Source organism: Syngnathus acus, chromosome 6, assembly GCF_901709675.1.
Source record: "Syngnathus acus chromosome 6, fSynAcu1.2, whole genome shotgun sequence".
NCBI lineage: Eukaryota > Metazoa > Chordata > Actinopteri > Syngnathiformes > Syngnathidae > Syngnathus > Syngnathus acus.
The window spans coordinates 8,651,762-8,676,175 of NC_051092.1; the positions used below are offsets into that span (position 1 = coordinate 8,651,762).

Genomic DNA, 24,414 nt, shown 5'->3' on the forward strand with positions numbered 1-24,414 from the left:
AGACAGCTCTTCTGACTTCTCCTGATGATGTATGACAGAGATTCACACCCTTTCTTTAAAGGAGAACACAGACACTCTGTGGAGGGAACTCACTTCAGCTGCTTGTGTCCCTGATCTTTTTCTTACGGTCACTACCCACAACTCGTGACCATGGGGTGATAGCGGTAAATGGATAGCTTACCCTTTCGGCTCAGCTCCTTCATCACCATGACAGACAGAAGCAGAATCAGCATCGCTACTGATGCCACAGCCATTCTCGTCGGGTTCTTGGTTCTATTTCTTCAAGGTTCTCCTGAGCAAGGCACCAAACCCGTCTCTGGATGCACCCCATGAGCATTGACTGCATGTGTGTGTGTTTTTTTCTCAGTGTATTGTAAATCTAATAGATACTTTCTATAAATGAGATTACATTTACAAGAATACCTAACCAGAGCCCCCTTGATCGCTCACATCTGTTGCCACAACATTTGCAGTTTGAATTCAGACCATCAGGCACCGCCTTCGACCACCACTCAGTTCAAACTGCCACTCCCAAAGGCAATGAGCCCATGGGAATAGGTGACCCTCATTGTCTCAAATGAACTGATATCAGGAGCAATTGATGTTATTTTGATTAATCAAATACTCTAATTACAACTACATGTAACTGTGACGTATGTCATGGTTGACATTGAGTTATTGAACATGGATTTCTAACGGCATACGTGTGCCATGCCCAAAACGACCATGCGTTTATATGTATTGAATTATATTGTAAAAATGTTATGGTATAACCATTACGTCTGTAGATACTGTACATGTTTTATTCATGCAAAGCAGTTAAATTGAATATAAAAACAGGGTGTTTTGAAATCATAATGGATTTTCTGTACTGACTTCTCACCAATACAAACATTAAATTTTAGAAGATGACTTGTGAAGCAGTAATCCATTTTTCTCTTATGTTTTCAGGACGATATTTTCTCTTTAATGCGTTTATCATGACTGAGCCATGAGCTTCTCTGGCTCCCATTAGCATATGATAATAATCACGGGGCTAATGGTTTTGACTGCTGTTCCACATCTTGATCAAGTGCCTTATGCTCTCACCCGAATCTTCAGCATTTTATAACCTCATCTCTTCCCTCACTTCCTCCTCCCTATGCAACTTCATCTGCACTTTTGTGCCTTGATAGGTTCTTGATCTTTACAATCTTAATCTGTAAGGGTTTTGCGTCAGATTCATTTACTGGCTCTGTGTTCATTGACTCTCCAGTTACTTGTGTTGTAGCTAACACAGCACAACTGCATTGCAGCTATTTAGCACAATGTAAGAATCAATAACACAAATGGCCCACTCTCTTACTGTTTTTATGATTCAAATAAACCCAGGAGAGCGATTCCAGAAAGTGTCACTACACTTACCCGGTCAATAACTGCATTACGGACTTAACGTCACAAGCCATTTTACATCAGTGTGGTCAGTAAACAATCTCTTTGCAGTTCACACATCATGATACATCACATTTAATTCAGCACACACAGGTCCGATAAAATTTCAGCAGTACAGGTACTTTATTTTTATTGGCTAGACGCCCACTGTCTTGCCCAGTGGCATTTCATTTGGTACTTGGGTCTTCAGTCACAATTGATTGGACTTAAACCACGTTGCAAAGATAGAAACCTTCAGTACTATATACAGATGCAGTATAAAGTGCATACACTTGCAACGTATAGCATCTGGATCAGTTAAACATTTACGTCTCTGTTCCAATAACATGACAAAAACAGAAACAATAAAATACATCTAACTCACAACAGTTGCTGAATTTTAAACGCATCACCCGCTACAGATGGATTTTGTGAGTCGAAGTTGGCTGTGACACGTTTTGCTCTAACAAAGCAATCAGAAGATGGCAAAATGCTGTTTTCACCGAGGGTCAGTTTGGCGAATGAATTTACAGTCTGATCGGTGAAAGAAACAAATGTGCTGTTTGGTTCTTCATAGTCCACCAAAAACGGATTGCGCTGTGACTGTGAACTTGGTGTGCCAGTGCATCAGACATTACAGATAGAAACACTTCAAGCACAAGCTGCTGATTGGTTTAGAACATGGCCTGCATTCGGAAATTTACGGGAGCGGAGCATGCGCTGCCTTTCTGAAGTTTCACACTGTTAAAGTCGTGCACAAGCGTCGGAATGAATTTGCGAGCATGCACAGAGTTTACGTTGCATCAGGCAACTTTACATGATTTGACATGACAGCACATATTGAAGCACATACTGTGCCTTAAATAAGTACATATAATGTAATATATACAATTTCGTATACTGGAAACAGTTCAGCCAAAAGAAATGCTATATTATGTGAGGAGAATGGACTTTTAGGAAGAAATAAAACCAATTTCACAAGGAAAATATTTAAATGTTGTTGATATCTTACTGTTTTACTCAATTAGGTGTTTTTTTTTTTTTTTTTATAGGATTGGTCAAGCTTGGAGTTCACTGTGTAACATGCCAGAAAGTTGCCATAAAGATAGTCAATCGTGAGAAACTCAGCGAGTCAGTACTAATGAAGGTAAGTCATGCATTCTGTATTATTCTTTATATATTACATAATATGCAGTTTTCTGTGTTTGACTCCATGAATGTCAACAAAGAGAGTCTGTATCACCGTTCTCAATCTATGTATAGGAAAGCATATTTATCATTTTACCAGAATATAGCTAGCTCTCCACTATCTTTTCCTCTAGCTATCGTAACGATTGATTTTAAGATTTTCTTTGAATTACCCTTCTTGGTACATCCTGGGAAACTTGTCATAGCTTAAAGTGCATAGTTAAGGCTCCTAGTTGCTTCTATATAGTACCCATGTTTGTCAACTGCCAGAAAGTAGAGATGATGTGGAGATTAGAAGGCTATGTCCTCTGTTGCAGGACGCCTTGTTCTTCTTGTCTTTTGAGGATAGTTCTTTATGACTGGCTGTGTGTCGCTTGTCACTCTGCAGAATAAATTTGGGATGATCAGACGCCTCCGTCATGCCTCCCCAACGGTTATGCAATCATGGCCTTCTCAATACTGAGACGATGTGCAAACCTGCTGCTTGTGAGCAGACTCGACAGGCGAGTCCTTGGAGCGCTAGGCTAAAACAACGTGTGGCAAAAACATTTTCCCCAGACAGCCAATGATTATGTTACAACTCGGGCTGAATTTCCCTAAAAGGCTCAGTGTCATTCTTTTAGGAACTGCATGTTTTTGAGAGACAGGATTGAAAGAAATAGCAAAAAAAAAAAAGGCAGGTAATTTATATAGTATGTGGGGGTTGTGTTTTTCAATTATGTGTTATTATGTGTTATTATGTAGCTGTAATCTCATCACACTTGATAATAGTCCTATAAGAACTTTAGGGTTTGTTTATAGAAGTCATTAGTGGAATTTATTGGGCTTTGTGGAGAATGATGTGATGATGTCTGTTGTTTTTAAAATTTTACTGTAGAGTGAAGTGTGTAAAGTGCTTTGTGGTCCCACTCATAAGAAGCATTTGTTTTGTGGAGTGTCTTGGGTTTTGATAGGGAACAGAAAGTTGATGGTTTTTGTCATTAGGCAGTAATATAATGGTAATGAATGCTGGTTGATGGCCCTCCCTTGGGAAGATTTGAAGAGGACCCAAAACGCACTAATGTACATAAAATGTAAAATGTTTAGCTACCTCGACATAAGACTACTTGAATGACTAATCTTGTTAAGATGCTGCATATGTAGTCCATGTTTTTACATATATTCCAGGTTTTACCTGCAAACCCTTTTTGCTTTTCAGGTTTCTCGTTGTGCAATCCAGTTCACTTACTATCAAAATTGTCATGTTGCAAAATTGGCCCGTGTTTTGATGGAATACTTAAGGATAGAGGGGACAGCATTATACTGACGCCCGAAAATTGTCTTTAACTGGGCACATGGTGAGGCCACAGTGGAATTGTTTGCTTAAAAGATTGAAAGGAGTGTGCAGACTTGCTTACGTTGCAGATTCTGCAAATGGAAAACAAATTCCTTCATTTGCATCTCGTCTGCGGCAGAATCCTTCACTCCCTTAACAGAATGTCATTGCTGTGCTGATAGTGGTGTTTGCAAAGAGGTCAGGATTAATAATCCCTTTAGTTTGACAATGTACCCTTAGCTCGCTCGCTCACTCGCTCACTCACTCACTACTCTTACGCTGAAGGCATCATCTTTTACTTATTCTTGTACTTCATGATTGTTCCGACATGTGTTTTCCGTGTACCGCGTAAAACATTTTGTCATACAGCACAACATTTATCACCTTACTTACAGGTTTTTGTTTTGTTTAATATTCATAATCAAGAAGTGTTTTTAAATATTAATGTTGATTGTATTTTGACTTTACTCCTGCACTATCATAGGTTAGTGATTCGAGTGCTGCACAACGACAGTAAAACCGGTGGCGTTCTAATCCCATGAGATCTGATAGTACATGATCTCGCCACATTATTACTAACAAAAAAAAATATTGAACTACTGCTCAACTGATGGTATAGTTCAGCTAGCTCTATTAACTTAGTCAGCAGGCCACATGTAACCCAACCTGTGATCCAGCCTGCGTGAAATGAATTGCATTCAAGAGATGCAGAGGATATTTCGGTTCGTAAGATTTCAAAAGTTCCTACAGTGTTTAATCTTGTGAATGCAACACTTGCATAGCCTACCCACATTGCTGACGGTACCTCAATCAAGGATGCCAAAATACTCATCAATACACAAGGGGGTACATGGGGGAGTGCATGTGAGTTGGTTCACAGTAATCGTCACAAAAGTTATTGGAAGAAATGATAAAACTCTCACAGGGAGTATACGTACATCATACACTGTATGGATCAGTTTTATTATTATTTTTAAAAGCGATATAGGAAAGCTGCATGAACTCAATATTGAGTAGCTGTCATTCTGTTGCAGCACAGAATACAAAAACCTCCACTAATATTGATTGTTATACCAATTGCAAATGTGTGGAGAAAGAAGAGAGAAGAATCCCATTGCTGTTAACGACAGTCTGACAAGCTTTACCATTGAGATCAGAGACTTGTTTCTAGCATTAGAAGGAGTAGCTCTGCGACTTAAAACCACCCTTTAGTTTCAGGGCAGGTTAAATTGTTTCAAGCCGCAAGCTCTAACCTCGAGCTGGGAGGCCAGAGTATCTTTAGAGTGCAGCGGTGTGTGTTTGCTGTTGATATTTTCCTCACATCCCCCTTTGAGGTAGCAAGCTGGTAGCGACTGATGCTGCTGCTGCTGCTGCTGTTGGGATAGGAGCAACTAATTAGTTCAAGTGACTCGCTCTGGTCCTCAAGCAGAACAACTTCAAAGTCCCTCTGTGCTACCCGAATCAGGATAGAAAAGTAGCAAAAGGAGAGAGAGAGAGGTCCAGGTGGAAAAGAGTTTAGGATGGAGGGACAGACTGAGGGGTTGTTAAAGCAATGTCTGAAGTTGATGGCTGCGGTTACTGTGCACATTAGTGCAGTGATGGCCCTTGTTTGCCGACTCCTGATGTATGACACGTTCCATGGTTTTAAAATTGAAGACAGTAAAAGAGAAAGAAGAATTCCCACCTGTAGACTAATACATACGTAAGAGCTGAAGGAAATCTTGCTGCAATACATGTAGCCGGACCCTGAAATACAAAAGAATGGATCAATACTCTTTTTCCCGTGAAGAGTTAATTAACACAATCAATAGTGGTTTTAATTCTACACTTTTCCACAAGAGAGTATTTCACTTCTTTTATAAGGCCACGTGTTATTTTACCAGTCTTTGTAGATCTGGATCGCAAAGTGTTGCGACAGATGATAGCACAGTGGCTGTGTTTGAAACACCTCATTGAAAATATCTAATGGACTCAACATGCAGAGCAAAGCAAATGATGAAGTAGCGGCTGATATTGCAGTGGGCGGCCAAGGCACAAAATGTCCGAGGCGAAGATGAATCGCACTTGCTTTAATCTTGTTATCCCGACATTTCAGTGACACCACTGTAGCTTTCTTTTTTTCTGCCATCTCTACCTGCCCTCCTAACGATTACAGATTGACCATTCCCTCCCATCTTTGCCGTGCCGCAGGTGGAGTAGATATAGAAATGCTTCCAACACACACTTTCTCTGACTGAATGTTGTGCATTAGTGAGTGTGTGAGTGTGTGTGCATGCGTGTGTGTGCGTACACACACAGCAGTTTTAATGCAGACATGCAGTAAAATAAATGGCTTTCATACGTTGCAGCCTTTCACCTTGATCCATCAGTTTGGTTTGCTGCAAAGCCACAAGGCAGGTTTTTCACCGTATTTTTACCTAACAGGTTGGATGCACAAAATGATTTTGAAATTGTGCTGAGTGTTTATTGAGTGCAGAAACAGCTTCAAGTCATGCAATAAGAAATATCGTAGTTCTTTCACGTCGAGATTAAATTTTGCCTTGCGATACCACGCTCATGTCTACCATGCATTTTATTGTCCAAATTTCACCTAGTTTGACAAATAATGACTGTTCCACTCGTTTTCATCCTCTTCGTAACAAATTGAAATCCCGGTTCTGTTTTATCACCCATTTGAACCCATTGCATGGTAACGTGAACATAAGGGTTATTTTTCTCTTTTTTCTTTTTTAAATCAAGTGAGTAAAGAACACCCTTTACTATGTAAACCAGTTTTTGTGCAAAGTACTTCCCCACTCGAGCTGCACATTTCACTCGTGAACCAGTAAGCTAATTATTGGTGTATTTCTTCTGATTGGTCACATGATCACATGGGTTATATGACCAATCAGATGCCTGTATACTGTAACAAGGAAGTAAAGAGAGCATTGTTGCAGCCCTGCTAAGCGGTGTGCCATTCGTAAAGCAGACCCAAAAACAAATTTATAAGCCCAACAGCTCATTTTTTATGCCGAGACAAGACTGTGACAATTTCGCAGCATTTTTAATACTGCAACATTGTGATATCACAAATACTGTGACATCTTCGGTTTACATGTATTGTTAATGTTAGGAAACTCTCTCTGTCTGAATTGTGATGCTGCTCTGCAAAAAAGAGGAAATAGATTTTACCCGCAGGACACAAGCTGTGGAGATTGAAAATTTCCCTTGACCTATATAACATTTTGGTGACCGAGGTTGAACATGTGGTTGTTTTTATGACTCTGGCGACATCTCATCAAACTCATAAAGTGTTGTTTGGCTTATTTCGAAGATAAAACAGAAATGGAGTGAAGGCCCAGAAATGAATTGGAGCAAGACAAGTCAAGATGTAAAGGGAACCCCCACTGGGCTCAACGGGAGACATACAGACATCTGAATTGATTGCATGGGTTTCTCCTCTTAAAACGCTACCATTGCTGTGTTGTCACATAGTCGTCACATCTCTGTCTGTTGTTTCAGAGGGTGTGACGACACCTTTCATCCAGTCGCTCTGCCCCCAAGCGGCTTGAAGTTTTTCTTGCCTCTTTTCCCTTTAATTCCTTTTTATGTTGCTATTCTTTAATTTTTGATTGGACTTGTTGACCCACTTAAGTGTTTTGTTTACATGTTCACCACTTACTGTTGAATATTTATACATTCTCTTTTGTACCAGTTGTGGACTTTCATGAAAGTTTTTTAACATTGGTTATATCATTTCATTTTAGGGTTTATATTATCATATACGGGCAGCAGTTCTGCCCAATTTAATCAATTCAACTAATGCTAGGATGGCGCCATTCAAGGAAAGCTGTTTTATACTCAGACTCAAAGTGATGAAGCCTTGTCTCATCCCCACTCACTAAAAACACATTTGTCACTTTTGTGGTTGTCAAGAAGCTTAAACAAAAAAAGGTTCAAAACAAGACTTCTCATGTGTATCTGTGAGGAACCACCTGACACAAAGCTTTGCAATCTCTTTTACCGTTTTTGCAGCACTTCCATGTCCAGAAATTCAACAATACAATAACTGATGAGCAATGAAGTCATGTTACTGGTAATGTAAATGTTGTGATATGTCTAGTCAATACAAGAGTTTGCCATCACTGTGACTGGCACTATACAGGAGATGACAGTCTGTGTCAGTCACACGTCACATCAAACATTCAGGGCTATGGGTTGAATCATAATAATGCCTCCAGAGGAGCCTTATAACATAACTAACTATAGTATCTGTGATCACATACTTTATATGAAAAGCAATGCCCGCAACACTATACAGCATAGTGAAGTACGTGTCAAAAGTTGAGCTTCTGTGTGAAAGTGATGATTCGATTGTTGTACAGGTACAAGTTCAAGACAACAATTCACTTTTGAATGCAGAATCCTCCCTTTGCTAATCTTATTGTTAATGTTGGGTGTGATTGTTGTAGATTCGGCGCTGAGGCGGAAGGAAATCCCCAATGACTTTTCTCTATGTTACGTTTCAGACTAATTGGCTTATCCCAGTTAACCAGTTTTACACTGCTTCGCTGCCATTATTGAGTCCAGTGCATAACCAGTATTGAGCCGACTCAGGTGTCAAAGACCAGGAATCGAACACACCACCTCAGAACTGTGAGGCGGACGTGCTAACCAGTGCCCCACTGTGCTGCCCCAGTATAATAATATTTCACAGCAGAGGCTTTTTGTTTCAACCAAGTTTTCTTCCTTAGTGACTATTTTAGGCAGACAGAAAATTGTTTTCTCCGGGCACTCCGGTTTCCTCCCACATCCCCAAAACATGCTTGGTAAGCCGATTGAGCACTCCAAATTGCCCCTAGGTGTGAGTGCAAGTGCAGATGGTTGTTCGTCTCTGTGTACGCTGCGATCGGCTCGAAACCAGTCTAGGGTGTCCCCCGCCTACTGCTCGATGACTGCTGGGATAGGCTCCAGCACGGCCGCGACCCCCGTGGGGACAAGCAGTATAGAAAATGGATGGATGGATGGTAAATTGTCATCACTGAAAGAAAATTTCTCATATATTTCCACACATTATTGCATGGCATAATACTGTATCACAGCACTTGTTAAAACTATATAACTAGAAAATGAATACATTGTGGAGTAAATTCGTATCTATTCCATTTGTAGCATTTTTCTTTCTGTCTTCATTTCCCATCTGTTCAAATTCAAGGTCACCTTATCAGTCCTGTTGAGTAAATTAGTATCTCCGCTAAAGGCGGGGAGACTGAAAACCTGCCAAAAAAGACATTTCCGATGAGTGCCACACCAACATAACAAAGCCTTACGCTGCCTGCCTGCTAATGATAAATCACTCCTGTGGGGGCCTTGTTCTCATGTTCATTGAATGCCCATTCACACAAACCTTTGCCTGTTGCACTCCATCCTAAGAAACTGCTGGAGTTCCAAAAGATTCATGATCACAACCTTTGACCTCTGGTCTGCCAGGCCTCTCCCATTAGACTCTAAGGTTGTCCGTTAGTGAGAAATAATGTAGGCTGCTCGATTCATCTGTCAGAATCACAAACCAGAGTAGAACAAAAGATTAAATGTTTGACAGAAAAAAACAAGGCCAAAAACAAGATTTGTAGGTGAAGGAGTTCAGTAAAGAATGGAGAGGGATGAGCAAGATTTGAGCAGGTGTTAAAAGGATGAAGGATAAGGACTAGCAGAGACACTGTCAATATTGATTTACATGTGTCCGGCATTGATCAGCCCACCGCGTGTAAGGAATTTACCGCCTCGTCGCTACAGATTACTGATATTATCAGAAGTGCCTGATGCATGTCTCTTCGCCAACGATGCAGTCGTGTTAAATAGTCTAGATTAGTTACACTTTTAAAATTGAGTGGGTTATGTATTTGGAATTGAAGCTGGAGCTTTGTCTAATTCTAAGGTAAGACAAGCTCAATTGGGAGAAACATGACCCTTGAACAAAAAACAGGAGAGTTTGTTGCTGAAGCTCCTTCATACCTATCTTCATGTTCTACCCGTTACTACCCGTTATACCTTCTCTTATTGTGTGTCACCTGAGGTCATCATATGTTCTATAAATATGTACGTATGTATGATGCAGCCCGGCCTGCTCATTGACACCGAAAACCGCAGGTGTTTAATTTCATACTTCATGGCTGCACAGGCATTGACCGACTTATTTGTACGCATACAATTAAAAAGTCAACTTTCCAAAATATGTCCCCTATAAAACTTCGATGGAATGCTTTGCATGAGTTTTATCCTGAGGACCTTTTTACCTACTGAGGCTGCACGCAGCAAAATGGATGGCACAGCTAACAGGTTGATGCTTGGGTGTGAGGAGGCCATGGTACAGGTAGTGTGTTTGTCGACATTTCCCTTTTAGCCTTCTCCATTGCACCGCATATGCTTCAGCCCTCTCACATTCCATCAACATCTTTTGTTTTGCATCGCTGGGACTCCCATGCAAGCTTAGCCACCCTAGTGTTTTAATATCTGACACACACATGACTGCCTGGTTGACTTTGATCCCCAGATTTCAGCATCAAGGGACCTTTCAGTTGTCGGCCTCGGGGCGATGACAGAAATGTCTGTGTTTTCCCTCTCTGTGCATGAGAGAGACTCGTGGACAAAAGGGTACACGATGCAATAAGCGGAGAGTGTGAGATGACAGAACTTGTGATCCAGTATTTTCCCCTCTGAGGGTTTGGGCTAGCCTCTGGATTCCGGTGACAACACACATGTAATGTCTTTGCATCGTTGATGCTGCCTGTGTGTGATCTGAGTGCCATGATATTGATGTTCTCCATTATTTGTTTGATCATCCATTCTGAGGCAGGCCCATGAAATAAAGAATCAATCTCGGGCTGATGGGGCATTGCTAAGCAGGCTTTCATCTTTTTGGAATTGAGTGACATTTATTAATACCAGTGCACACATCACTTTATTTTTCCCATTCGTCCAGGTCTTAGAAGACATCATCTTACTGGGCACCGTGTGACACATGAGCTAACATGCAATTTTTCACATCATGAATCACATCCTTTATGATGTCGACTGACAAAGAATCAACTCATCCAATGTGTTGTCTGTTATAATTATCATTAGCGTGAATGATGCTTGTCTTCTGTTACCTCATTCAGGACAATTTCTTTTTCAAATACGAGTCATCACAATGGAAAAATATCTGCCGACCTGGGTAATATAATCCTGAAAGATTTGAAAAACCTATCAGCTGACTTTTCAGGTTGCAACAAGTGGACACGTCCGGGAAAATGCTGCCTGGTCTACTTAATTTAAACATCAATTTTATTCAGACGTTCTGTGATTGCTTTCCTGCTCACAACAGCAGCATCCATTGCCATGGTTGTAGTTACCACAGCAATCCTCATCAGTGCTGGAGCCTATTGATCCTTTTAATGTGGCAGGATATGCAGCTGATGGATTCCTTGTGGATCGAATTGTGTTGGCAGTCAGCACGTCCTGACGGGCTCCTGTTCTGACATGTTCATCTAATGATGCCCCGCCAAGAACAATAACTAGGCACTTAACGAGATAAATGATCATGCTGTCAAATAAACACTTTGGCTCTTGCATTCATTTGATCAGATCTCAGTGTATGGATACCTATTCTTCCTTTTGAGAAGCTACTTGGCAAATAGTAAAGGTCATAGAGTTGCAGGAAGTGCAGGAGTAACGAGAAGAATTAAGAAGCTGCCTGTATCCAACTACCTGAATGCATGCTTTCATAGAACACATAATGGACAAAGCTAAGTGTTTTGGCCTCATGTCTTTGCACTGACAAAGCCCTTAACTCTATTTCTACCAAAACTTGGAAAAAGCATGCTGTGCCCCAAACAATTCACCTTCATGAGTTAATGAACTGCTTAATCTTGCAATAATCATGTGGTTTTACAGTTAAGTCTCCACATTAACTTAAGCCTCATGCTTTGTATTTCAATTAATGAAGAGTGGGTGGCTAGAGGTAGCTTAACAAGCCTGCTGCAGGCTTTGTAGCATTTCGACAGCTCATCTCGCCTTGAATACCGTGTAGCGTTAGTCTCTCTGCAGGGATGCTGGCTGCCAGTGAGAGAGGCGCTGTCAGCACGTTCTTATCCACACACAGCAGTGTCAGGTGAGAGTGTCACGATGCACTGCTGCTCATAATGCTCATTAGTCGAGATTATCCCATATTAACCAAAACAGTTTCTCCCAGTGAAAATCCCAGTGAAACCCAATTCACAGAGCAGTAAAAGGGCTCTGCATTCAACAAGTGGGTATGCTGCGAAATCAAGACAAACTCAGCATGTGTGCTCTTAAAAACAAGTCACATTACGTGACACTAGAGGAATATAAAAGCTGTCAAAATCACATGAGGTTGTGTCTTTGACAGTGAGACGATCAAGACATGGAGGAGTCTTCCCATCTTCATTTGTCAAATGCCCACAAAACCGATGGAAGAAGGAACAGAGCAGCGAGGAGAGCCCATGGCCGTAAACCAGACGGGGCAGCGCAGGGGCTTTAGATAAAATTCGACCATGCAGGCTCCCTGCTGACAATAGAAGCCTCTCAGCATTTCTTGAAGCAAAGAAAAAAAAACTAGTACCTTGTGTGGAGTCAGCTGTCAGCTTGCGCTGGACGTTTGTGCACTATCACAGACATCTGTTGAGAGAAGTTGATGCATGTGGACATTTTGCCCCCCGTTCACTTACTAGCAGTATGTTTAGGAACTTGAAACTCAACAGATTAATGTACTTTGTTTATTTCCAAATGAATACTTTTTCTCCACCTCAAGCATGAAAATAATTTACCTAAATGAGGCAGTGTGGTTAAATGTGGGGGAATCAGAGGGTCCTGTTTATGAATGATATTTTCCCCATTCTTGTGATTAAGGTCTTTGAAAGCTGCTCTGTAAAGCAGAATTCTGAAATCATTTTTAACTCAAGATACAAATTAGCAATGCGGACAACGTGGAAAATTCCCCTGAACTGCTTTGACATAATATAATAGTGTTGTTAAGAATATATCATCTATGAATTTATTACACAGCAATCCAAGAGAAAATGTATTTGCCTGTTGGGAACGCTGTTTGAAATGTGTTCATTTATAGAAATAAATTCTGAGTTGCAAATAATGTGAATAATCTATCTATGTATAAATGAACTTATTACTACTTAATCATTTTTTCTTGAAGTATTTCTTTCCACTGATGAGATAATATCCAAACTATTCTGTTGGACTACATGCTGCGTGTGTTAGAGTGTTAACATTTTATTTTATTTTAGCTGTGAAGTTTTAATATGAACCATAAATCCCATTTCTTGCTTGTGTAATTTTGTGCAGTGTCATTGAAAATGCTACTGAAAATAGTAAAAGCACACCAAGAGTGGACTGTAGTAATTTGCTTTGCCAATTTAAGTGCTGGGAGTCCCACCAAATTGCTCGATGTAAAAATGTTATTTGGGTTGTGAAAGTTCTATGTTGGCAGATATAACCTGTCTCTTGTGCATTTTCTGAACAAAATTCAATTTGTTCAGTTTTGCTGAATGCATTGAGTGTGGTTGAAGTTTAGCTCCACTACCTTCTTGAATAGTTTTTCTGCCTCTCTTTGAGCCCTTTTGCAGATTGTTGCCTGTCACACTTCACCTGTCACCTTCACAGAAGAATAAATAAAATAAATAAATAAAAATCATAGGTTGGAAATTTTTACAGACCTTTTGCTTCAATTTTGATTGTCAAATTAGTACAACTGCACTTGAAGAATGTCGCTTTTACATTATGTACAGTACATTGCCACATGACTAATCACATTTTTTTCTCTACCTCCTTTTCCCTCACCTGCTCCTACTCCTATTTCCTTTTTCGTTCATTCAGGTGGAGCGAGAAATAGCCATTCTGAAGCTCATAGAACACCCGCATGTTTTAAAGCTACATGACGTCTATGAAAATAAAAAATACTTGTAAGTATGATCTTCAAATAGGAACTGCACTTTACGGTCATCTGTTTGTTGCTGTTCTTGTATGCAACGTTTTGTTTGTTGTTATTCCCCACAAATCTCAAACATTATATTGTTAGCCCAAAGGAGTATTTTTAATTGGCTTGGAATGATTTGAGGACAATGTCAGCCTTGGAGGGGCCGACGCTCCATTAGTATTGGCATGAGGCATTTAATTTAGTTGCTCATGCTTGTGGAATGCTAATAGGGAGAGAAAGTATCCCTAATGTAAACAACATGACACACTCATCAGACGCAGAACCATTTGCAGTGGGATACATTAGCCACGGAGAGTGGCAGCTGTATTACACGCACACGCATGCAGACACATTCATAAAGCAGTTTGCTAACTTTGCCTGTGGTGAGTGACAAGCCCATCGGTCATTTGTAGCAGCCTCTTGATCCACGGAGGACAATTTGTCAACTCAATTCAATTAGCTCTCTTCTTGAGTTTTACAGCTCAAATGGGATAAGGCACGCTCTACTATAAGCTTTAAGATTTTAAAAGGATCAGACTGAAAAAAAAAATTCAGATTCGCGATATACTAAATAGATTATTTGAATCACATTTCGAATCGTTTATCGTTGACAGTGGGTCACAAGTAGCTTGGTCCAGTGACTAACGCGCTCATACTAATGCTGTCAGTTTGCACTTAGTGTCTTTAGTGAAAGCTATCAAGTTGAAGATAAATAGTATAACGGTGCCAGCTGTCCAACAACGAAAGATTTATGAGGCTGTTGGCATAAATCCACGACAAGTGGTTTTCTGAGTGTGCTGATAGGTGTGAAGTAAATGGAAGTTGAATTGTTACGCTGTCGCATCAATATTCTATGAAGGAATGCTTCATTGCCACAAGTGAATAATCGCATCATGATGTTGATATACTACATACCTCGAAAACGAATAATAGCCATCGCTGTGCTCAGCCAAAGATAACAAAATGCAGATGTGTAAACGTGATTTAGAATACTCCATCTAAAAAGTCTTCATTTTAATCTCTGCTGTCACTGCTGAATAGATATATGACTTCATATTTGCTGTATTTACAAAGGTCCCAGTGCTCCAGATAGAAGCGACTTTTTCTCCTACATCACATTAATTGCATGAATATGAATATGACATTTGACCTTATGACAACAGTTCTGATATTCTGTTGGTAATAAAAATCATTATTAATATAACAATTAGCATTGTTAGATTCTTGACCATACAAGTCGAAAAGAAGTAAAACTGTTAATCATGAAATAACAAAAACAGTCAATTATACTAAGTAACACTGCCCGAGTCGTGCTGCGTTGACCGTCTCCTCTACATTGTGTATAACTTTGTCTATTCAATCCTTCTTAAATTTTGCTCCGTGGTTTAAAATATGTATTACATTCATTTAATGTCACAAATGTGCTTCTGGATTCCCTCAAACACACGCCAACATCTTGTACAGTTTTCCCCAAAAGAGCAGAAACTGTTATAGCTGGAGGGAAGACCAACTACATATATGGTTTTTTTTTCTCCTGTAGGTGTCCCATTACTTTCGCTATACAGTTTATGGGGAGTGAACAGAAGGTGTGTATTTCACCTGCTGTCTAGCATTCCGTTTGTGCTGTAGTAAAGATTAAGGGAGGTTGAGCACAGAATAAATGAGGGGAGACCGGTTGAGAGCAGGACAGGGCATGACTGGCTATCGGCCCACGGTTTGTTTCATGCGGGCCTCAGCAGAGATTCATCTCCTCATGTCTCCTTGGAGCACAGGAGCATGGCCGTGCAGTCATGATGACAGACTGCCACCAACCCCAGTGCGCCACCTTGAGTAGTGGCTAAAAAATATGAGAGGAGGAAATACTCTATGTGCCTCTTCTCAAAATAATTCATACTCCTTGAAGCTCTTCAGTTAACAATAACCACACAAAGAATACCCCTTAAGTCTCTTTCGTGTGATGAACTGAATCCAGCTGTCATATTATGACTCCTTGATGTGTAAAAGTGTAACGTGTCATCCTTCTGATGCCTCCCACAGGAAGTGAGTTTGTCATAACCCTTCACATTTAAGTGCAGATTAAGAAAATCTATACAAAAACAGTGTAAGTGACCTTTGGGATCAAACAGTATTGTTTTGGGACATTAATGAAAACCGCTTATGCATTACTTCATCTAGCCTCTGTGATGATGAGCGCTTCATTTTCTTTTTAGCATTGTTTCTTGTTTGCCCTTTCCCTTATTCCGTCTATTTGTCATTCTCTTTAGGTACCTTGTACTAGAACATGTGTCCGGTGGTGAACTTTTTGACTATTTGGTGAAGAAAGGCAGATTAACGCCTAAAGAAGCCAGAAAATTCTTCAGACAGATCATGTCTGCGCTGGATTTTTGCCACAGTCATTCTATATGGTAAGTGTCTACTAATGAGTGTGAATGCAATTTCTGTTTGTTTTGGTCCAGAAGCAAATGAGTGGAACCTTTTTGTTGCACTTGCATGGCAGATTTTGGACATTTTTATTTTCCCGGAACTAATCTAACCAATAGGCCCCATTGACTATATCGGGTGTTTTTAGTGTTCATCTGCTAATTGTCCGTATTTCTTATAGTGGGGGATTTACCAAGAATGATCATGAGAAAATTAAATGGGTAGCAGCGAATTGCAAGTACAGCGAGATCCAAATCTCCCCACGCCATTGTAGCTGTAGTTGGCAATGGGGTACAACAACACTGTAAACTTATATTCAAAATGAAGTTTCTGAATAATGATTGTGTTTATAAACGGGGGGAAACAATTACTGTACATACACTGCAAACAATAGAAACATTTTCTGAATTTAAAGATCCATCCACCCACCCATGAATGAATGAACAAAAATATACACGCATGTAGGCCTGTCATGATAATTACTATATCATTTACATCTATTGTTTACATATATCAGCAACACTCAGTCACACAGCTTTGTTCTTCTTCATGTCACTGACCTTGCTCACTGCTCTAGAAGTATGAATACTGAAATGTTATTACCATTTATCTTGCCTTAATTTATCCACAAATATTCTTTGGTGTGAAATCTAGGCTTTTTCCATTGAACATAAAGCTGATATGTTTGCAAGTATCCGTGTGTAATAATTTCTTCACTTTCAAACAATTTGTGACGGTTTTATAAGCTGTACAAATTGCCTAAAAAATTGGGATTCCCAACCAGCCATTGCAGCCTAGTGCAATCAGGTGAAAGAAGACGTTCCGAAAGAGATGACATCTCATTTTACTCTGCCACTACAAATACGGAGATGTCTGTGTTGTGTAAACGTTTATTGAAGTGCATTATTTCAACAGAGCCTGAGTCATTTTTATTTACATTTTTCAAGTTTTAGATGGTTATTGTATTGTTGTTTGAATGTAAATGTTAAAAATTCTTGAGAATTGAAAGGGAATTGCTCATTCATAATTGAATGTACTTTAATATCATTATATCAGTATGTATGGATTGTGACATGAGTATCATAATGTGCTGTGTCATGCACCTTTATTGAGTGTGCCTCATGCTGAGGGAGGAAGAATTGCACTGTCTGGGGAAGCTGTCGCACACAATGACCAGGAGATAGTTTTTTTTGTTGTTTGTTGCTGGGCAAGTTAAAAAGAAACATCGTAATTGCATTGTTTTTCAAGTGAGTATGCAGAGTTGAATTTATATTTGATTACATGCAGGTGACTTCTTGGATATGCATCGCACACTTCATTTATCGTGAAAGCAATTACATTCTGCCTGGTGCTATTTAATAATTAAAGCTATGCGGGAGCTCTTATATACAGCAAAAGCCTGTACAAAGACTTTAACTTAGATGGTACTTGTTACTTGTGTTATAGTGCGGGTAGGGTAGATTTTTCTCGCAAAATAAAGAATTGAATTAAGATTTAAGGCTATTGTACCACTGATCTGTCTTGCCTTAAGCAAAGTCTGAAATGAATAATTAGTGGGAGGGAGTACGGATTAATCCAATTAGGGTAAAGCACCTGACTTCTAGTGCATGCACACATGGAGATTATCACGGAGCTTTTGCGGTGAGATTCCACAGCAGATTTATTTGCTATTGTCTTTTTTTTTTCACTGGCTGCTCAAATCCACTTCTTGACATTCTTGGAAAAGAAGGCCTTGTAAGTCATGGTGAAGCGGATTCTCCCTCTTTCTACCTTCCATCTTCAATTAGAGGCAAACACACGGGCTGACGCAAAGAGCACACCCCCTCACCTCGCTCTCCATCCCAGCTAATGAGATCCCAGCAACCCCTCAATAAAAAAGCATTTCCACAATCATTTCCTCCGTTTCTTCTTGACTGCACAGGAGATTTCTGCAGACCATTAGAACTGCTGCTATTCCTGTGTGACTCAATGATGTGAATGGTGGGAGGGAGTGGGACTAAACACATGCTGCGGAGCCTGCATCTGCACACCTGACTTGGCCTTGTGCTTCTGCTTGCCACCCACATCGTATTTCCAGATATCTATTGCCACAGATGGATCTACAGCAGCATTTGCATAGAAGAGAAATTGAATGAATTTAAGATTATTTATTATTATTATTATTGTCATTATTTAATAATAATGACAATATTTATTATTATGATTATTATGATTATTATTATTATAAGTTCTCAACAATGTTAAGTTTATTAGAACCTACTAAACGATGATATCCATCAGAAATCAAAAGACACAAAATTGTCTACTTCTAAAGTAAAAAAAAATATTGTATTACTTGTAACATACGTACCTGTATGCTACTTTGTGCGTTCTGATTGTGCAAATTGTAACAATTACTGCCACCGACAAGGCCTCGACAGACGATGCTCTACTGATGCTGGGATTGAAATCACCAAGAACATTTCAACGAGAATTATTTTCTTCATTATTTTCACTCCAGCACACAACAAACAGAAAATTGTTTTCCACCGCAAACATTTTGCATTTTCCTTTTCTTTTTGACGGGGCTTACATTTTGCTGTTTCATTCACGGTCACGGATGACTTATTCATAGAAACAAATCTTTGGAGTGAATGCATTGAATAGAATCAATTGGATCCTTTATAAATTCAGTTGAGCTCAGCAATTGATTTTTCGAAGTGGTCTTCCATGCCACACCGACATGCTAACGTTAATTGTGTTAAATATGAATTTATTGAGCAAAGCAGTAAATTATATTGTTTTATTTAAGTGCTGCTGGGTAACTATGGCATTTGTTAGGAAATGAAAATGTCTAAAGAAAAAAAAATGGTTAAAACTATAATCAGGCAAAATAAAAGGACATATTCACACATATTAACATTAAATTACACAAAATTATGCCTTCAGTGTTGTTGTCATGTTTTATTTAAAAAACATCTGCTGACATTATGAGCATAAACAACAATTAACTGTTAATAGGACTCATAGGACTTTTCTTTCTTCCCCATCAAGAGCCTTTTTGTACAAACTGGCTCTTACGGTTACTCAGTCTGACCAACTTTCTGTAACAACCCCAGAACACAATGATTGTAGTCCTATATGAGCAGAAAAGCTATATTGTTTTTTTTCTCTTAGTTCTGTGAGGAAGGAGCTGATGACAATCAGTCAGAGGTCAAGTGAATCGACACCATACATTTTTAATGCCCCCCAATCACTTTGTCCTCCCACACTGTCACATGTTGGTCATGCAGAGTTTTCCTGGACCATGCTATGCATTTTCATGACTCTGAGCCCCGAAGCTTTCAGAGAAAAAGAGCAGCAATCAGTGACAGACTCTACCCGATCCACAACATGATCAGGGTTTCGTTGCGTTTCGTCTTAGTAATGGCACTGGTGTGTCACACTTTGTGTGAGTTAGTAAATACTAATTGGCTGTGTGGGTGTGAGTGGAGGAGAATGGCTGTGACCCAAAATCCAACATCCAAGGGTGGTGGGATTAATTTGTACTCCTTGCTTGACTAATATACTTACATGTATGTCTTCACCTGTTGCACTAAAATTATATCAGAGCATCTTCATGTCCACCACCCACCAATCGTGTATCTGTGTCTCTCAGATCTACTACTCGTCCTTTTGGTGGGTCTGAATACAGCATAAGACACTCAAATCCAATCAAATAAAAAGAGAGGGACCCAAGGGTTATTTGAGACCTAGGACAACGAGAGATTCATTGTGAAGCTCCAAAACCACACCGATGCATAACTTACTTTTTATAAGGACAGCAGCAGAAAAAGCGGAAAAATGTGGCTATCATTTACAAATGTGTCTCTATATACGCGGTGGTTTTGACGCGAATTCAACTCTTCAGAGTGAACCCCCCGTAATCTTGTGGGCGCAGATTTCCGGACACACACAACGCAACCGGACCGCAGTCGATGTGCATTACAGTGCACGTGTGCGACCGCAACGCATCCATTCAGGAGGCGGTGTGAATTAGGTGTTACACCCACACTTGACACATGCATGAGTGCTTTTAATTTTAAGTCACTCTGCATCTACAGCAGCAGTTTTCCAAATGTAATGAAATTGCATGTCTTTTAAGTAAAGTATCCAATTATCTTCGTTTAACTTCTTTCTCTGATGTCTTTTCAAGCATTCTTCTTTTCTTCTGCAAGTTTATTCATGAATAGTGATTAATGTTATTCCACTCAAGTGAGATGAATGACTTGCATCTTGACATTGTAATTATTTTTTCATTTTTTCAATAAATTCCTGACTCTTTGTGGCAAAAATACAGTTGATATTTTGCTACTATCTACAGTATGTTATGACAAATCCTGCATACCTGCATTATTGCTGCGAATGAAATTCAAGGCTGGTGTTTGGCATCTGATTGAAGGTGAGCCCACGGCCTTTTTAGAAAGCACAGATCTAATTAGTTCAAAAGAAAACAAAACTCTTTGAGAGGAAAATTAAAGAAGTATTCGGGGAGATGACGCAAATGTGTGCTGTAGGCTAATTGGATGCATTTCAGGACACAATGATGTTAAAAGTGTCACTTGAGTATAATAATGGTACCGACATGGTTTCGGCTTTTAGTGTTTGCTTCAAGCGTTCTGATTATGCATGAAAAAACAGCTTTATTACACCTCCCCCCCCCCCCCCCCCCCCTAAGATGCTAATGTGATGGTAGCGACAAAGACACCAATAAGTCTTTCATTTGGATGAGGAACAAACATTTTGAAAACTGTAAGACAATCCGAAATATGGCAGGAATTTCGATTGAACAAACTCCATGACTACGAGGCCACAAATCAAGATAAATCAGCATGGTGTGTGCATGCACATGGTCATGTTAGATAGCAAGAACTATGTCTCACAGATCCACTGGGATGTTAACCTTGCTCAGACAGCTTGGAGATAGCTCTGGAACTGGTACAACTCAGTGAAGAACTCTGTTATTGAATCCTACAGAGTTTTACACGAAGCTTTGAAAGCATATTTGTGTAAGGCCTGCTGCATAGGGGAGATTATAGGACAAAGGTGCACTTCTGATACTAATGTCCCATATCTGGAGCCACTTAATCATATTATCACAAAACCCTCCAGCCAATAATTCTGCATCCCTTGTGATGGAATCTGTTCTCTGAAACTTCCACTAAATGATTTCATTTGTGCCTTGTTTGGATTCACCTCTCGAGGTTACTCTGTTTTGCTTATGTTTATGCCGTGATCACACGCTGATTGAAACAATGTTTATAGGTCTTCTAAATATTAATTTAGTGTGCTTGTTTTCCATCTTGAACTAATGGTCAGAGAGTACTTAGAAATTCATGAGTTATTTGATATACTGTTAAACACCAAAGAACTTAGGCCACCATTTTGGGCAATAAAACCATCAAATCTATTACAAACTAGAGTCGTAAAACAGACGTTATTTGATAAATAGGAAGAGGGAAAACAAACCAAAATATGTTACTCAAAATCCAGTCCAATTAGATCAGGCTTGGTTGCCCACGGGCCTTTTTAAAACAGGCAGCAGATGGGCAAGCTCATTCAAAAATGAGTGAATAAAAAAATAAAGGAACATTTGGTTGAAATTATGTCGATTCTTTTCATAAAATAATATTTTTGTTGTTTTAATTCATTTTATTCGATTTAACCTGCCGATTGTATTTAATGTACTTATAGTTTTAATCCTGTTATTTGGAATAAACCAGTTAACTTTTATTATCATTACAGAAAAGAATTAAAACATATGCCGTTTAACTCAAATTATTTGTATTTTGCTTATGTAAATAACCAATTTAAGAAAAAAAACGGCAAATTGATGTTACAAATCTTACATGACTCTTGATAATGCAAATGGAACAGTGAGGTGAAGAATGCACCAGGCCGGAGTTGGCCCATGGCTCTCAATTTGTCGAACATGTTTTCGATACAGAAGTGATAATATAAGCATTTTGCAATCCAGTGTGGCTTTGACATCACCACACTTCGATTATCTTAATGTGGGAAGCCACAACGACTGTGTGAATACACACATAAATATTGCCGAGTTAATTTTGAGAGGGACAAGCTACTAAAGCGCTTGATGAGGCAATTTAAACGGAATGCAGTATGAAAGCGACTATTGAGTGCCAGTGTGATGCTAACCCACCTGACAGCTAATCCCTCAGGATAGGAAACAAGCTGCGCAGCCGCTGATGCCAAATTAGGTTAAATGTCTATTGTGATGTTGCAATGTCCAAAGGCAAATGTGTACAGATGCTCTCCCTCTTATATCATTAGTTTCAAGTGGGGAAAGTCTACTTTGTGACATTCTGATAAATTCCAGTAAATCTTCCTCTCATTGCGAAACAAATGTGAAGGTCGGTTGGTGATTTGGGGAAATGGGTCTGCTGTCTGAGTTGGTTAGTTTTTCAGAGGCCTAACATAGCTCATAGACACGCATCCACGTGTATAGAAATGAAACTTCTCTATGCATCAAATTACATGGATTCTTCATGGCTGCATAATAGCTGTATTATGTTGACAGATAAAAGAAAGACAAGAAAATATGTTGGTTGGCTTGCTGAAAATCTTGACTTTGCTCTTGCGAAGATTAAAAAAACATGTCTACTCTGGAATTTATAGAGTTCCTAAATTCTGCCCTTTGCAACAGTGTCCTAGATGCTCCTAATTAACATTTATTGAGTTTCACCAACACTTCAGTTCAATGAAACAGATTTATGACTGCACTCAATAAATTGAGGGAGCGAGAACTTAGGCCACAGGGAAGTAAAAGCACTCCCTTCGTAGACGCAAACGCCTACCACAAAAAATTCAAGAATATGGTTTGCGTGTGTGTTTTTATTCTAGTCCAAATATAAAACAAATACATTTCTTACATGTAGTCAAATGGTCTTGGATAAGCAAAAGATTTGTTCTCATTAAACTTTGTGAAAGATGGTGTACGCTACTAGACCTGAGTGCGCTTGCTTTTAGGTCACTATGTTGACCTGTGTCATCCTCAAGGTCGGTATGACCTAATGGTGATTGAAAGCCTCTTTGCACCAACTGGATGGCAACATTGCTTCTTGGAGGAGCTCTAAATTCTCGTCATTATTCTTTAAACAAAAGACGTTCATGTGTATGTTAGTTGCTTTTCAGCCTTTACTTCTACCTCTGCTAATAGGGCCAGGTTAGCTGCCCCTTTACAGTATAAGTCCTATTATATAAATGTACTCTTTCAACAGCTGTCCATTCCAACACAGCAATGTAATACTCCATTGGCACCGTCACTTTTTTTTTTCTGCTGGTCTCTTTAAAGAAAGGTAATAGGTACCCCTTGCTGAGTTTAGTGATAATGAATGGCAGCTAATGAACTGCACGTCTGTGGTGGGTTCCCCCCTGTGTGCTTTACGCTGCAAGTTTGCTGGTGGCTGTCTACGAGATGAGAGGAATGGGATTAGTGGAGGAGAGGCAAGGGAAATGGAAGAAGAAAAGGGCGCAGTAGGGGGCTGTCACACCATGTAGCATTTCAGCGTGGAGGTGGGAGTCTCTGGTTTCTGCATGAAAGTGAAAGGAGGAGAGGTGATGCTGCACGCGGGGGGTCCGCACGCTAAATGGTAAAGGTGCTGAGTTGCAAGAATGAACGTGACCCTCGGGTGTTTGATCGACCAAATTTGTCCCTTCACCTTCACTTAATTTGTTGAACGTGTATGAATTGTGTTCATGTCTCATTAACCTCGACATGCTCCTCTCTGTCCTGTTTCAGCCACAGGGATTTGAAGCCGGAGAACCTGTTGCTAGATGAAAAGAATAACATCAGGATAGCAGATTTCGGCATGGCCTCTCTTCAGGTTGGAGACAGTCTTTTGGAAACCAGCTGCGGGTGAGTACTTGAAAATGTATTCTTATGCTTGCTTCTCAATGAATATGAAAGGGTGTTGCACAGGCACAAAATAGTTGGCACAGATGTGTGTAGTTGCCGGTATATTGTGCTCGGTGGCGTGTTCTCAGAGCCTCTGTCGTGGTTGGTTGAGCTCTTGAGAATGGACAGACGGTCTGTCTCACAGAGTGTGCCATGGCTGCGGGCAGGGCCAGG

At 39.8% G+C, this 24,414-nt stretch overlaps 1 protein-coding gene across 3 annotated transcripts in view; it reads left to right on the plus strand.

Moving 5' to 3' along the window:
- Window positions 1-24,414, plus strand: part of brsk2a (BR serine/threonine kinase 2a) — a 126,868-nt gene that overhangs the window by 70,484 nt on the left and 31,970 nt on the right. For all 3 annotated transcript variants that reach the window (XM_037253992.1, XM_037253991.1, XM_037253993.1), the window contains 4 exons: window positions 2,463-2,557; window positions 13,784-13,869; window positions 16,148-16,288; window positions 24,085-24,201. In XM_037253992.1, coding sequence (XP_037109887.1) covers window positions 2,463-2,557; window positions 13,784-13,869; window positions 16,148-16,288; window positions 24,085-24,201 — 439 coding nt within the window. The remainder of the gene's footprint in view (window positions 1-2,462; window positions 2,558-13,783; window positions 13,870-16,147; window positions 16,289-24,084; window positions 24,202-24,414) is intronic.